The 17,366-nt window shown below is 34.1% G+C and overlaps 1 protein-coding gene across 5 annotated transcripts in view; it reads left to right on the top strand.

Annotated features, from left to right (window-relative positions):
* osp (myosin phosphatase Rho interacting protein outspread) overlaps positions 1 to 17,366 on the top strand; it is a 442,634-nt gene that overhangs the window by 316,514 nt on the left and 108,754 nt on the right. For all 5 annotated transcript variants that reach the window (XM_073967644.1, XM_073967645.1, XM_073967641.1 and 2 more), the window contains exon 4: positions 8,592 to 8,657. In XM_073967644.1, the coding sequence (XP_073823745.1) occupies positions 8,592 to 8,657 (66 nt within the window). The remainder of the gene's footprint in view (positions 1 to 8,591; positions 8,658 to 17,366) is intronic.

Raw genomic sequence — 17,366 nt, 5'->3', positions numbered from 1 at the left:
CATAGTTCCTTCTAGGGATATGTATAGAATCACTTTCTGAGTCGATTTATGCATGTCGGTCTGTCCGTCCGTCCGTACAGGTCACGATTCAGCTAAAAAAGGGGAATATAATTTTTTTAGCAATAGGAAGAACGCTTTTGATTTTGGTGAAAAAATATATTTTCGGCCGAGTTCACGTATTTTCTGCACCAAACACGCTATATACATCCGATTTCGATGAAAATTGGAATTGGTGACTGAATTTAGCCTAGAAATAGTGTGCCAAATTTGATCGAAATCGGTTCAGATTTGGATATAGCTCCCATATATATTTATACCCTCAGCCTTTAGGCTAGAAAGGGGTTTATCGTCACCATAAATGCCAGAAGACGTAACCCACAAAACCAAAACTTTACAGGAGAAGCAAAAAACGTTATAAAATTAAAAACTGTTTTACGGAATATTAATCTTATGAAGGCGAGTATGTGGGATATTATCGATCATATACGAAGGGGAATAAGTAGTGAAACCAAAACCTCTGAATTGCCTAGTTTTGAGATCCTCCATTACAACAAAATCTGCAATATTATCCCATTTTCCGAAATGCCATTTCTTGAATAGGATCGTTGTTTTTAGAACGTAGAAGCTTGAAATTTTGCCATAGCATGTATTTTAGCTTTATGTATCAGATTACGTCAAAAAACGAATTTCGATTTTCATGTCGGTTACGTCTTCGGGCATTTATGGTGGCGATATACACTTTCATACGGGCAAAATGTGTCTCATCGAAATAATGGTTTTAGACCCCAAGTATGTTTAGACGAAATGTGTTTCAGACAATTTGGAGTTGATTTAGCCATATCCGTCCGTCTGTCTGTCTGGCTGGAGCGCACGATAACTTTCGAAGGGATCAACCGGTTAGGTCCAAAATTTGGCTTTCGTAATAATTTGTCCAAACTTAGTTTAAGTTCGAAGAGGGGTTATATCGATCCACTCCTTCCGGTAGCTCCGCCACAAGAGTTCGAAAATTTTCGGAAATTTGTGCGCACGATAACTTTTGAAGAGAGTAAGCGATTTGGTCCATATTTTGCACATCGTGAAATTTCTACCAGACTTAGATGAGGTTCCAATATGGACTCAATCGGTCCACTCCTTCGGATACCTCCCTCACAAAAGTTCAAAAATGTTCGAAAAATCTGTGCGCACGATAACTTTTGATGGGAGTGGCCGATTTGGTCCATGCTTTACACATCCTAATATATCTACCAGATATAGATCAGGTTCGAATATGATCTATATTTGTCCACTCACATCACACACAAAATTTTGGATAAATGCACTTTAAGACCTGCTCTTGCAACTTGCATGCGCTCACTCAATTACGACAGTAAAAGTTTTTCTGGGGCAAGTTCATACTTCTTTAGAAAACAGTCCGAAAGTTTTAAAAAACCCCTATGGCACCATATGTAGTGGCTTGAACCCAATACTGCGTTCGTCCACACTTTCTATATCGTAATATTTATTCGAATATGAGATGAAATTCGAAGGTGGTACCCAACCCACTAAAGTTCGAAAATTTTAGCAATATCTCACAAATAGATTTGGTCCAAACTTTGGATATCGAAATATTTTGTCTAAACTTAGTTCACGTTGAAATTTGGTTCTTCTCGGTACAATCCTTGGGGTACAAATCTCACAAATGTTCAATATTTTTTTTGGTAAGGGTCCGTTCGAGAATCCTTTGGATATTTTTACCGGGGGTTTCCTATCTATCGCTCGATATGAGCTTTAATCCAATCCACATTTTTGTCGGTTCATACGCCCAACATGTTCCAAACCCCCCACAATACATACGCTTTTTGGGGAAAACTACTAAATTTGAACTTAAATAACATCGTTATAAAAATTGTGTTATTTAGAGGGAAACAAAAACGGGTTTCTTACTTATGGTAGGGTATCACGCGGCAAACCTCATCGATATAATATATTTTTATTCATTTCAAAAATGTCGCATATTATTCACCTTCACCTTATGTATGTAATTTCCTGACGTTTGATTGATAGTTGATTTATTTGTGAACCATTTTCATACATCAATTAAGTTTCAACCAACACTTGATGTGTTATGTGTTGTTGTTCTAGTATTTGTTTTATAAATGACATTTGACATTTCATTGCCAATTTCATATTTAATAGACATTCATTGATATAAATTACAAGTACAGACGTCACAGAGAATCAGCGATATTATTGCGATTACAAAACAGATGGCTGTACATAGGAAGGTGTAATTAAATTAGTTAACATGCAGCAGCAAATGATTGGATATTTATAAGGTTTCTTTTGATAGGCGAGTAGAAATTTCTCTCATTACATTTATTTTTGCACTACACCTACATATAAATTTTACAACTATTCTCTATCTCTTTATTGCAATTTAGAGTCATATAGCAAACTAGCCTATTTTGACAATATCAACAGTAAATTCATTGATTTTAGCATAAAAATCACATTCAATCACAAGACACACCAAAAAAGTGGAAACTTTTTCTGGTGCAATGGAACAGAGGCGTCGTCAAAACATTAAGATACATACATGTTGCATGGATTCTGCAAACATCCCCTTGGTCCCTCATTGCAAACCAATCCTAGCTACTCCACTGCTTAGCAACACCACTGATATGCATTAAATCTAAATAAAGCCTACAGCCCACCACCTTCCACATGTAGAGCTGCATCTGAAGAAAGACAAGCTAACAAAAAGGAACTTCACTTTAATTTGTGTACCAATAACGTAAATTATGCAAATTTTTATTGTAACCATTGAAGTTCCCCCATTGAATGCGCCTTGTACGTTTAGCTATGGCAAAATAAAGTGAAACTAAGCAAAAAAAGACTACAGATTCAAAAATTTTGATATATGCAGATTACTTTAGTCAGGCTTTAGTGCAACTACGAACAGAAAAAAATGAGGGGGAAATCACAAAATAATTGCTTGCACATAACATATCGCTTTTAAGGTGGTCTGGATTTTCTTTTTTATGCAGTTTTTTTTTTCTTCAGTTTGGTTATTTATGAATATTTATGGCTATATCTTCACCGGTATACGGAGATAATTTAACAAGGCATTACCAACAACTACAAAAGGCGATAAGACCAACGCCTTATATTCACATTTCATAGTTTTGATTATAGAAATACAGCTTATTTAGGTGCTGGCTGGCTGGCGGTGGTGGTGTTGGTAGATCAAAGAAACACATAAGTACGATGAGTGCAATAACAGTGGGTGAAATTTAAATGGGAGTAAATTAAAATGATTCTGAAATCTATCGAATTATTATAAAATAAATAAAATAAAAAGATACAAGATCAGAAATAAAAAAGGGTCTTTTGTAGGTCCTTTTTGAAAGAAATGGTGCTTCTTTGGAACCTTTCTGAAAGAACCCTATGAACCCTTTCTGAAAGAAAGGGTGCCTCGATATGCTCTTTTTGAAAGAAAAGTTGCCTCGATAGACCCCTTTTGAAGGAATTGGTGCTTCTATATACCATTTCTGAAAGAAAGAGTGCTTCTAAAGAAGCTTTTGGAAAGAAAGGGTTCCTCTATAGACCCTCTCCGATTGAAAGGGTTCTTCTATAGACCCACTCTGAAAGAAAGGGCGTATCCATGGACAATTTTTGAAAGAAAGTGTGCCTCTATAGACCCTTTCTGCAAAAGAGGGTGCCTGAAAGAAAGGCTGCCTAGATAGACATCTTTAGAAAAACAGTGTACCTCGATAGATACTTTCTGAAAAATAGGGTGCCTAGATAGTCTCTTTCTGAAAGAAATAGTGCATCGATAGACCTTTTCGGAAAGAAAGGATGCCTTGATAGACCCCTTCTGAAAAAAGGGTGCCTCGATAGACTCTTTCTAAAAGAAAGAGTCCCCCATAGCCCTCCCTGACAGAAAGAGTGCTTAAATGGATCCTTTATGAAAGAAACTGTGCCCCCATAGACACTTTCTGAAAAAGAAGTTGCCTTGGTAGATCCTTTCTGAAAGAAAGGGTGCTTCTATAGTCCCTTTCTGAAATAAAAGGTGCCACGATAGACACTTTTTAAAAGAAAAGGTGCCTCGATAAACCCTCCTGAAAGAAAGGGTGCTTCTATGGTCCCTTTCTGAAAGAAAGGGTGCTTCCATAGACCCTTCTTAGAAGAAAGAGTGCTTCTATAGATCCTTTCTGAAAGAAATGGTGTCTCTATAGACCCTTTCTGAAAGAAAAGGTGCTTCCATAGACCATTCTTAGAAGAATGAGTGCTTCTATAGATCCTTTCTGAAAGAAAGGGTGTCTCTATAGACCCTTTCTGAAAGAAAAGGTGCCTCGATAGACACTTTTTGAAAGTAAGGGTGCTTCTATAGTCCCTTTCTCAAAGAAAGGGTGCTTCTATAGACACCTTCTTCAGGGAAAGAGTGCTTTTATAGATCCCTTTCTCAAAGAAAGGGTGCTTCTATTTACCATTTCTGAAAGAAAGGGTGCTTCTATAGACCCCTTTCTCAAAGAAAGGGTGCTTCTATAGACTCCTTTCTCAAAGAAATGGTACTTCTTTAGACCCCTTTCTCAAAGAAAGGGTGCTTCTACAGACCCCTTTCTCAAAGAAAGGGTGCATCTACAGACCCCTTTCTAAAAGAAAGTGTGCTTCCATAGACCCCTTTCTGAAAGAAAGGGTGCTTTTATAGACACCTTTCTGAAAGAAATGTTGCTTTTATAGACCCCTTTCCGAAAGAAATGTTGCTATGTCTATAGACCACTTTCCGAAAGAAAGTGTGCTTCTATTGACCCCTTTCTCAAAGAAAGGGTGCTTCTATAGACTCCTTTCTCAAGGAAAGGGTGCTTCTATAGACCCCTTTCTAAAAGAAAGGGTGCTTCTATAGACCCCTTTCTCAAGGAAAGGGTGCTTCTATAGACCCCTTTCTAAAAGAAAGGGTGCTTCTATAGACCCCTTTCTGAAAGAAAGGGTGCTTCTATAGACCCCTTTCTCAAAGAAAGATTGCTTCCGTAAACACCTTTCGGAAAGAAATGTTCCTATAGACCACTTTTTTAAAGAATGGATGCTTCTATAGACCCTTTTCTTTTAGAAAGGGTGCTTCTATAGACCCTTTCTTTTAGAAAGGATGCTTCTATGGACCCTTTCTTTTAGAAAGGGTGCTTCTATAGACCCTTTCTTTTAGAAAGGGTGCTTCTATAGACCCTTTCTTTTAGAAAGGGTGCTTCTATAGACCCTTTCTTTTAGAAAGGGTGCTTCTATAGACCCTTTCTTTTAGAAAGGGTGCTTCTATAGACCCTTTCTTTTAGAAAGGGTGCTTCTATAGACCCTTTCTTTTAGAAAGGGTGCTTCTATAGACCCTTTCTATACGAAAGGGTGCTTCTATAGACCCTTTCTATACGAAAGGGTGCTTCTATAGACCCTTTCTATACGAAAGGGTGCTTCTATAGCCCTTTCTATACGAAAGGGTGCTTCTATAGACCCTTCGTATAAGAAAGGGTGCTTCTATAGACCCTTCGTATAAGAAAGGGTGCTTCTATAGACCCTTCGTATAAGAAAGGGTGCTTCTATAGACCCTTCGTATAAGAAAGGGTGCTTCTATAGACCCTTCGTATAAGAAAGGGTGCTTCTATAGACCCTTCGTATAAGAAAGGGTGCTTCTATAGACCCTTCGTATAAGAAAGGGTGCTTCTATAGACCCTTCGTATAAGAAAGGGTGCTTCTATAGACCCTTTCTATACGAAACGGTGCTTCTGTAGACCCTTCGTATAAGAAAGGGTGCTTCTACAGACCCTTCGTATAAGAAAGGGTGCTTCTATAGACCCTTTCTATACGAAAGGGTGCCTCTATTGACCCTTAGTATAAGAAAGGGTGCTTCTATAGACCCTTCGTATAAGAAAAGGTGCTTCTATAGACCATTTCTATACGAAAGGGTGCTTCTATAGACCCTTCGTATAAGAAAAGGTGCTTCTATAGACCATTTCTATACGAAGGGTTGCTTCTATAGACCCTTCGTATTAGAAAGGGTGCTTCTATAGACCCTTCGTATAAAAAGAGGTGCTTCCATAGGCCATTTCTATACGAAAGGGTGCTTCTATTGACTCTTTCTCTACGAAAGGGTGCTTCTATTGACTCTTTCTCTACGAAAGGGTGCTTCTATAGACCATTTCTATACGAAAGGGTGCTTCTATAGACCATTTCTATACGAAAGGGTGCTTCTATAGACCATTTCTATACGAAAGGGTGCTTCTATAGACCATTTCTATACGAAAGGGTGCTTCCATAGACCATTTCTATACGAAAGGGTGCTTCTACTGACTCTTTCTCTACGAAAGGGTGCTTTTATAGACCATTTCTATACGAAAGGGTGCTTCTACTGACTCTTTCTCTACGAAAGGGTGCTTCTATAGACCCTTCGTATAAGAAAGGGTGCTTCTATAGACCCTTTCTATAAGAAAGGGTGCCTCTATAGACTGTTCGTATACGAAAGGGTGCTTCTATAGACCCTTCGTATAAGAAAGGGTGCTTCTATAGACCCTTTCTATACGAAAGGGTGCTTCTATAGACCCTTCGTATAAGAAAGGGTGCTTCTGTAGACCCTTCGTATAAGAAAGGGTGCTTCTATAGACCCTTCGTATAAGAAAGGGTGCTTCTATAGACCCTTTCTATACGAAAGGGTGCTTCTATAGACCCTTCGTATAAGAAAGGGTGCTTCTATAGACCCTTCGTATAAGAAAGGGTGCTTCTATAGACCCTTCGTATAAGAAAGGGTGCTTCTATAGACCCTTCGTATAAGAAAGGGTGCTTCTATAGACCCTTTCTATACGAAAGGGTGCTTCTATAGACCCTTTCTATAAGAAATTGGGCTTCTGTAGACCCTTTCCATAAAAAGAGTGCTTTCTATAAGAAAGCGTGCTTCTGTAGATCCTTTCTATAAGAAATAGGGCTTCTGTAGACACTTTCCATAAAAAAGAGTGCTTTCTATAAGAAAGGGTGCTTCTGTAGACCCTTTCTATAAGAAAGGGAGCTCTATAGACCCTTTCTATAAGAAAGGGTGCTTCTATAGACCCCTTTCAGAAAGAAAGGGTGCTTCTATAGACCCCTTTCTGAAAGAAAGGTTGCTTATATAGACCCCTTTCTGAAAGAAAGGGTGCTTTTATAGACCCTTTCTGCAAGAAAGGGTGCTTCTATATTTCCTTCCTGCAAGAAAGGGTGCTTCTATATTTCCTTCCTGCAAGAAAGGGTGCTTCTATAGTTCCTTCCTGCAAGAAAGGGTGCTTCTATAGTTCCTTCCTGCAAGAAAGGGTGCTTCTATAGTCCCTTTCTGCAAGAAAGGGTGCTTCTATAGTCCCTTTCTACAAGAAAGGGTGCTTCTATTGATCCTTACTGCAAGAAAGGGTGCTTCTATTGATCCTTACTGCAAGAAAGGGTGCTTCTATTGATCCTTACTGCAAAAAAATGGTGCTTCTATTGATCCTTACTGCAAGAAATGGTACTTCTATTGATCCTTACTGCAAAAAAATGGTGCTTCTATTGATCCTTACTGCAAGAAATGGTACTTCTATTGATCCTTACTGCAAGAAATGGTGCTTCTATTGATCCTTATTGCAAGAAATGGTGCTTCTATTGATCCTTACTGCAAGAAATGGTGCTTCTATTGATCCTTACTGCAAGAAATTGTTTCTTTCTGTAGATCCTTACTGCAAGAAATTGTTTCTTTCTGTAGGACGTCCTATCTTAATGTTTCTTCGGTACTCCTCTGACAGCTTAAATAAGATTATTTACCTCACTGGTATAGGGACCACGATAAGACCTTGGTTATGCTATGTTGAAGCCGTTATGACCCATTGTGTCGTATCTCTAATCTCCTGTGTCATCCTAAGGCTACAGAATAACTAACAAAGCAAACGACTATGTCCAATGCCTAGATAAGTACTTGACATTCTGCTGGCTGAGTCACTTGACATGTATCACTTTTATGTAAATATGTAGCACAGTGTTACAGTTCTTTTTTCTAAATCTGTTGAACATATGTATTTATGTATGTTAATGACTCTGTTAACTAAGAAATTGTCATTTTAATTTTGTGATTTAAAACTTAAGAAACATTTTCTTTACACAGCTTCAAAGAAAAAAAGGGAACACTAGGTGCCACTATCAAAAGCCCCTACATATAAAATATATGTATGTGCATCTGTTGTAAAAAATATTACAAAGAATATCTGTGTCTCCTCTTAAAAAATGTAATAATAAAAATTAATCTCAACGTGACAATAAAGGCTGAATGGCAGCTGGCAAGCCCATCATCATGACATTAAAATGAATTGTATCTGCTTATGTGTGTGGTGTCTGCATTCTAAATATGACCTAATTTACACATGTGCATTTTACATACAAACACAACTGTCACTTATTGTCATTAATATTTGTCACAATTGTTTATTGTTTATTTAAATATGTATTTTTTTTTTGTTCGAGTTTTTTGTGATGACTTAAACCCTTTGTAAAAAATACAGAGTCATTATTTCTCTCTAAACACTTTTCAATTAGAATTTATTTGATCATTTTCTATTTTTATCTTTTTTTATTTGCAGAGATGGCAAAGAAGGTGGTTCGTTCTCTATGATGATGGTGAACTCACATATTCTGTGGATGAACATGTAAGTAGATTGATATTGGGTGTAAGTTCAATGAGTAGGGAAGATATATAAATTTGGTAGTTAAAGGCCTATGTAAACCTTTCCAAAATATGGAAAAAAATTGGAGCTTGAAAAAGCATTTTATTTTAATACTTATCAGAAGGTCGATAAAAATCTAAATAAGGTGAAAATTTAATTATCTGGCGGGAATTTCGGTCACAAGACTTTCTCAAGTTCTCTATGGACCTAATCTGCCTCTGTGGATATAATTTTCCAGGACTTTTATGATCTCACCTTTTATTCTTTGGAACTTATCTCATCCCTAACTAACCTTTTCCTACCCCCAATAGTGAACATTAATGCACTGACATTATACCGTTTTCTTTGCAAGTTTGAATGTTATTCCTCTTCACGTTCATTGATGTCGTCTGCTGTGTTTATTTTTGTTGCTATAACCATAAAATTAAATTGATGATGTTCTTACCCCCAACCAACCAACCATCAACCTCAGTTCATTTCATGAGAAATAAATTAGAATTTATTATAAAATAAGTCTAGACATATTTAATGAAAATTGTAATTAATTTTAACACACACAATACTATTTAATGTTAAGTGATGGGAAATTTATGGGAAAAACTATATAAATTTAATGATAATGTAATAGAGAAAAAAGCTATTAATGGCAAATATTAGATGTGACTATGTTTTCCATAAAGATGATTTGCTTTAATTGGCAAATTTATATCATGGATAATGTTTATTCGGCCCGAAGCGACCAAATGTTTAGTCCGCACTATAGGGACTTGGGGGAAACAAGTGTAGCAAGACTCCCCAATGGAGCCAGTACGCCCAATGCGCACGTTTGGCCGTCAATATAAATGAAAAGAAATAGAAAATAAAACACGATAGTTTTAGTAAAGGTTTGGCTCGATTGCCGGTGTTTATTTATGGTAAACAATATTACCTTTTCTAATTAATGTACAAAGATATGTACAATGCTTACGATAAAGCGCGGGTGTTGCTTGCAAGTCAAGCTGTCGATCGATTCTTTTGTTTATTTTTATTATGTTTTGTGTTGATATCTGCATGGATGCTTGAAGAGGGCGGTTGTCAAGTGAATATTCGTTGAAATCTCTCATACTATTACAGGGGTGTAATAAATAGGAATGAGGAGATTTCAACGAATATACCTATGCAATTCATAGGGCCAATTAAAAGTTGTAGAATCAATTCTAACTTAAACATTTGCCACCTCCCTTGAAACATCCAGATGTTTTAACAAATACAATGTTAATCTATTTAGAATCAATGCAATTATTAATTATTAATATACGAAATAAAGCAATGGCATAGTGCAGGCGTGAGCATTAACCTATTACATCTTTTCTTTCAAACATTTTCTTTTTTTTTCTTTTTAGCATATCATTTTTTTCAAAAACATTCTTACATGCTAAACGATGGGCCATGAGGGACCCGGGCCATTAGGGACCCCGCGGTAAATATGGCCATTAGGGACCATGATATAGGCTTACAAACTAAACGATTGGGCCATTAGGGACCCCGGGCCATTAGGGACCCCGCGGTAAATATGGTCATGAGGGACCATTCAAGCAACTGGGCCATTAGGGACCCAGCTGTTGTGCAGATCACTATAGACCTGGCTAACGAAAGGGCCATTAGGGACCCCGCGAACGATAGCGCAACGTGAGCTAACGTTCGTTATGTTTGTTTGAGCCGCTTTACAACGATTTTCCGTACCATTTACGAAAACGACAATTTATGTCACAGGGCCAGTAATGATCCACCCAAACGATGTATTTTGAGCGAGCAGTGAACCAGACGAAAGTCGAAGAGAATGATTTTTAATTATCTTCGGGTACAAATCTGCTCCTATCAAAATATCAACGGGACGCGATTCGCCGAATTGAGGATCTGCCAAAACTATATTTGTCAAGTCTTCCTTAAGGTCCGAAGTGACCGAAAATGTTGGAAGATTTCCTGATATGGAATCTACAACCAACGCGGAAGTTTGAAAAATGGACGACCTGTCACCACGACTACGAAGTTTCAATAAACAACTTTTAGGGCATGTAGCTGCGACAGTCCCATTAACTCCAGAGATGGTTGATTTAGTTGATTCAACTTGGAGTTTCAGATCCTTCTGAAGTCTTTCCGAAATTAAAGACGACTCAGAAGCCGGGTCGATCAGCGCCCTAGCAGGAAAAGAAGCTCCCTGATGAACGATATTCACCAGCGCTGTTCCCAATAGAACTTTTCTTTCCTGCGTAACGTGGAAGGATTTTCGAACTAAATTATCGACCGATGTCGATGGAGCGCTAGATGTAGACGAACTGGTGCTACAATTTAAAGTCCCAGGCCGAAAAGTGGAAGCTGAAGCAGACAACTTCGAACTTCTGGGAGTCACAATTTGACTCGGACTGCTCACAATAGAGCGATCTCTGTGCAATAGAGTATGATGTCTCTGATTGCACTTTCGACAACAACGACTAGCACAATTTTTGACTTCGTGTCCCTTCCGTAGGCAATTCACACACAAACGATGCCTTTTGACCAATTTGTATCTCTCCAACGGTGTACAATTTACAAACCGCTGACAACCATTTAATTTGTGTTGTTTGTGTTGCTCTGAACAAAGAACGCAACAAGAATTAGGAAACGAACGAAGAGGTGCCGAAAAGTGTTTGGGACTGGGAGAAGAGTGAGGAGAAGAAGTACAAGATTTAGAAGACACTTTACAAGTCGAATTATACAAAGTGCCAACACTTCTCATTTCATGCAAACACAGAAGAGTTCGAATTCTCTCTGTCAAGAATGCATCTAATTCTTTCCAAGTTGAAAGACGAGACTTATTTGTCACACTTTGCTCCCATAAAGCGTGTGTGATCTTAGGCAATTTTTGTAAACAAATGAAAACCACGATCGGATCCCAATTATCCGTAGGTATTTCATAAATTGCCATTGCCGAAAGGCAACTGTTGATCCCGCGTTGAATAGACTTAAGTCCCAAACTAGTTTCCCGATCCAACACAGGAAGCGAAAACAAAGATTTTAATTGATTGTGGACGAGCAACCGTGGATTATTATAGGTGGAATTCAATTCATTCCACGCAAGATCAAAACTCCTATGAGTTAAAGGATACTTCGAGACGATTTCTCGAGCCTCACCACAAGTTTTACTTACCAGATGACACAAGCGTTCAATATCTGTCACCTGGGAGTTATTTATATAAACCGCACTAAACAAGTCTCTAAAAGTGGGCCAATTAAGAATGTTTCCATCGAAAACTTCAATATCCAAAGGAGGTAACGCAAGATTATGAATGCTATCAAATTTTGGGAGATCATCAACAAAGTTCGAGCCTAATCTAGGATTCCCAATACCAAATATTGTGGAACTAGTCGCTTGCGTGCCAACATCTTGAGAGGTGTGATGCGGCGAACTCTTGTTTTTAACATTTATATCACAAGACTGTTTTTCCGAAGAAATATCGCCTGGATGTTCCGTTAAGGAATCTACCGAACTATTTTTCAATGAGTTCAGGGACAATTTAGATGAAATACTAAACTTTGACAACAAACAATTTATTATTGAAGAACAACTTATGTATTTCTTATGCGACTCCTCATATATGGAATTAAGATTTTCAGGATTTTCTACTGAAGAGAGGCATTTACTAAAAGTTTCCTGAAAGGTTTTCCACAATTTTTCAATTTCCTCACAATAAACTTCGAGACCATAAAAGTCAAGTTCGTCTTCCTTTAATGTACTGAAGTGTTCAGCGAATGTCACGATAGACTTGGAAGCACGAATTAATAAATGTGGAGGAGCGAAAGCCATATTAGTGAAAACTAGGAAAAACAAACCAACAAAATGGCGAATGACACAAAAGTACAAAACTATAAAGCCACAGAGAATAATGAAAATAAAATATATTATTTTTCACAAAACCAGAAACTTTCAGAAAGAAAATTTTAAACTATATTTAAATCGGTAAAATGTACACTAAACTATACTATTTTCAACAAAAAGAGAAATTTTTAAGCTACCAATTGTAGCGTGCTAATTAAAAATTGCAATCTGAAGTTTAAAACAATATTCAAAATTCCAAAAAATCTATAAATTTTGCAAATTAAAAGCAACCAAAAATACAATTGACAATTGTCTATGAGCAACGAAATTGGCTTAGAATTCAGCAATTCCTATTTGTAAATTACTATTTAATTTACACAAACTATGAATCTGGTAATAACAAAAAATGGCACTATGTGAGATAAATGGCAGTAAAATCCAATAATAAATATCTAATTTCACCCAAAAATTCACAAAATACTACCGAACGTAGTGTATATTTGAGCAAAAGTGCAACAAGAAATTTGAACAAAATCTAAATTTCAGACAAAAATTACAAAATTCGCTAAAAATATGGCTAAAATACGCCGTGAACAAGGAAAAGTACAATTGTAGGGTGCACGCAATATCAAATATTTACAAATAACCACCGATTGTAGTGTTTTTGGGTCCAAAAATGCAACACAAATTTCAAACTATATTGAAATTCCAAAAAAAATTACAAAATTCGATTAAAAAGCTCCCTACACAAGAACAAATCCAATTGAGCGACTGTAGGGTGCGTGCAATATCGAATTTATACAAATAGCCACCGAATGTAGCGTATTTGTGTCCAAAAATGCAAGGAAAATTTCAAACTATATTGAAATTCTAAGAAATTATATGCATCACAATAAATATTTTTAAATAACTCCCTACACAAGAAAAGGTCCAATTGACCAATTGTAGGGTGCACGCAATTCCAAAGTGTCCAAAAATTGTATTAAAAAGTTCCCTGACACCGATTTATTATATTTACTATAAAATATAATAATATGTGTCACAGTACTAATTTACTGACCGGGTACTGTGTAATAATACACCGGCGGGTTACTGTGCAATAAAAACGGACACGACAGAAAGAGGAATACCCAAAAATGCAATATTTATGCGTACATGCGTGTGTGTATACATTCGCATGCAACTGACTGGCTGACCGACTGGACAGAACAACAGAACGACGATGCTGGAGTATGTATCAATACAAACGTGTGTGTATCAACGCAGAAGGGACCACGAATAGGCCGTGCAGTGTAAATATGTAACCGATGTATTTATGAAAATATGTTTGTATATTTACACTGCTAAAGCGAAACGAGATCAATGCAATTTGTTGTATGCAGTTGAAGGGAATATTTCGACACTTTTTGGAACAACAATAAGAAACAGGTAAACGACAATTTAGAAGAAACTAAACGAAAAATAATGCGAAATATTTTGAAGAAAGTATTTATTATTTTTGTTTTGATATTTCTATTCCCGTATGTATGCACGTCTGTCCACGATTTGGACTTTGACCGATTAACAAAAAAAGAGAAAGGGAATCTATGACGTTGTAAGACGACCAAACAAACAAACGAACACTTGTATTTTTATTTATTTTGATGCTCACTTTGCACTATACGTACCAATAAAATAGTGAGATCCAAGGGGGTAGTGGACTGTATTTCAATAGGATGATTGATTCCAATTCCAATCTGGCTCGAATTGACCAAATGTTTATTCGGCCCGAAGCGACCAAATGTTTAGTCCGCACTATAGGGACTTGGGGGAAACAAGTGTAGCAAGACTCCCCAATGGAGCCAGTACGCCCAATGCGCACGTTTGGCCGTCAATATAAATGAAAAGAAATAGAAAATAAAACACGATAGTTTTAGTAAAGGTTTGGCTCGATTGCCGGTGTTTATTTATGGTAAACAATATTACCTTTTCTAATTAATGTACAAAGATATGTACAATGCTTACGATAAAGCGCGGGTGTTGCTTGCAAGTCAAGCTGTCGATCGATTCTTTTGTTTATTTTTATTATGTTTTGTGTTGATATCTGCATGGATGCTTGAAGAGGGCGGTTGTCAAGTGAATATTCGTTGAAATCTCTCATACTATTACAGGGGTGTAATAAATAGGAATGAGGAGATTTCAACGAATATACCTATGCAATTCATAGGGCCAATTAAAAGTTGTAGAATCAATTCTAACTTAAACAGATAACATTTCTTTATGGAATGTGGAAGAAGAGATTTTAGGTGTATTTTATATAAAAATATAGAAGAGGAATATAGGACTATTTTTGTTAAATCCACGTTTCGTAAGAGTGTTGAAAAAATATATTTTTTTTAATCCACGTTTCGTAAGACTATTAAAAAAATATTCTTTTAAAAAATCCGCGTTTTTTAAGACTATTGAAAAAATATTATTTAAAAAATAAAATATTTTTTAAAATATCTCGTAAAACTATTGAAAAAATATTTTTTAAAAAATCCACGTGTTGTAAGGTTATTGAAAAAATATTTTTTAAAAAATCCACGTGTTGTAAGGTTATTGAAAAAATATTTTTTAAAAAATCCACGTTTTGTAAGATTATTGCAAAAATATTTTTTAAAAAATCCACGTTTTGTAAGATTATTGAAAAAATATTTTTTAAAAAATCCACGTTTTGTAAGACTATTGAAAAAATATTTTTAAAAAATACACGTTTTGTAAGATAATTGAAAAACTATTTTTTAAAAAATCCACGTATTGTAAGATAATTGAAAAACTATTTTTTAAAAAATCCAGGTTTTGTAAGATTATTGAAAAAATATTTTTTAAAAAATCCAAGTTTTGTAAAATTATTGAAAAAATATTTTTTTAAAAATCCACGTTTTGTAAGATTATTGAAAAAATATTTTTTAAAAAATCCACGTTTCGTAAGATTATTGAAAAAATATTTTTTAAAAAAATCCACGTTTTGCAAGACTATTGAAAAAATATTTTTTAAAAAATCCACGTTTTGTAAGATTATTGAAAAAATATTTTTTAAAAAATCCACGTTTTGTAAGATTATTGAAAAAATATTTTTTAAAAAATCCACGTTTTGTAAGATTATTGAAAAAATATTTTTTAAAAAATCCACGTTTTGTAAGATTATTGAAAAAATATTTTTTAAAAAATCCACGTTTTGTAAGATTATTGAAAAAATATTTTTTAAAAAATCCACGTTTTGTAAGATTATTGAAAAAATATTTTTTAAAAAATCCACGTTTTGTAAGATTATTGAAAAAATATTTTTTAAAAAATCCACGTTTTGTAAGATTATTGAAAAAATATTTTTTTAAAAAATCCACGTTTTGTAAGATTATTGAAAAAATATTTTTTAAAAAATCCACGTTTTGTAAGATTATTGAAAAAATATTTTTTAAAAAATCCACGTTTTGTAAGATTATTGAAAAAATATTTTTTAAAAAATCCACGTTTTGTAAGATTATTGAAAAAATATTTTTTAAAAAATCCACGTTTTGTAAGATTATTGAAAAAATATTTTTTAAAAAATCCACGTGTTGTAAGATTATTGAAAAAATATTTTTTAAAAAATCCACGTTTTGTAAGATTATTGAAAAAATATTTTTTAAAAAATCCACGTTTTGTAAGATTATTGAAAAATATTTTTTAAAAAATCCACGTTTTGTAAGATTATTGAAAAAATATTTTTTAAAAAATCCACGTTTTGTAAGATTATTGAAAAAATATTTTTTAAAAAATCCACGTTTTGTAAGATTATTGAAAAAATATTTTTTAAAAAATCCACGTTTTGTAAGATTATTGAAAAAATATTTTTTAAAAAATCCACGTTTTGTAAGATTATTGAAAAAATATTTTTTAAAAAATCCACGTTTTGTAAGATTATTGAAAAAATATTTTTTAAAAAATCCACGTTTTGTAAGATTATTGAAAAAATATTTTTTAAAAAATCCACGTTTTGTAAGATTATTGAAAAAATATTTTTTAAAAAATCCACGTTTTGTAAGATTATTGAAAAAATATTTTTTAAAAAATCCACGTTTTGTAAGATTATTGAAAAAATATTTTTTAAAAAATCCACGTTTTGTAAGATTATTGAAAAAATATTTTTTAAAAAATCCACGTTTTGTAAGATTATTGAAAAAATATTTTTTAAAAAATCCACGTTTTGTAAGATTATTGAAAAAATATTTTTTGAAAAATCCACGTTTTGTAAGATTATTGAAAAAATATTTTTTAAAAAATCCACGTTTTGTAAGATTATTGAAAAAATATTTTTTTAAAAAATCCACGTTTTGTAAGATTATTGAAAAAATTTTTTTTAAAAAATTCACGTTTTGTAAGATTATTGAAAAAATATTTTTTAAAAAATCCACGTTTTGTAAGATTATTGAAAAAATATTTTTTAAAAAATCCACGTTTTGTAAGATTATTGAAAAAATATTTTTTAAAAAATCCACGTTTTGTAAGATTATTGAAAAAATATTTTTTAAAAAATCCACGTTTTGTAAGATTATTGAAAAAATATTTTTTAAAAAATCCACGTTTTGTAAGATTATTGAAAAAATATTTTTTAAAAAATCCACGTTTTGTAAGATTATTGAAAAAATATTTTTTAAAAAATCCACGTTTTGTAAGACTATTGAAAAAATATTTTTAAAAAAATCCACGTTTTGTAAGATTATTGAAAAAATATTTTTTAAAAAATCCACGTTTTGTAAGATTATTGAAAAAATATTTTTTAAAAAATCCACGTTTTGTAAGATTATTGAAAAAATATTTTTAAAAAAAATCCACGTTTTGTAAGACTATTGAAA

The sequence above is a fragment of the Musca autumnalis genome, unplaced genomic scaffold (genome assembly GCF_047663935.1).
Source record: "Musca autumnalis isolate F117 unplaced genomic scaffold, ASM4766393v1 scaffold_2, whole genome shotgun sequence".
NCBI classification, from domain to species: domain Eukaryota; kingdom Metazoa; phylum Arthropoda; class Insecta; order Diptera; family Muscidae; genus Musca; species Musca autumnalis.
The sequence above is the reverse complement of the archived record's forward strand: the minus strand, read 5'-3'. Positions and strand labels throughout refer to the sequence as shown.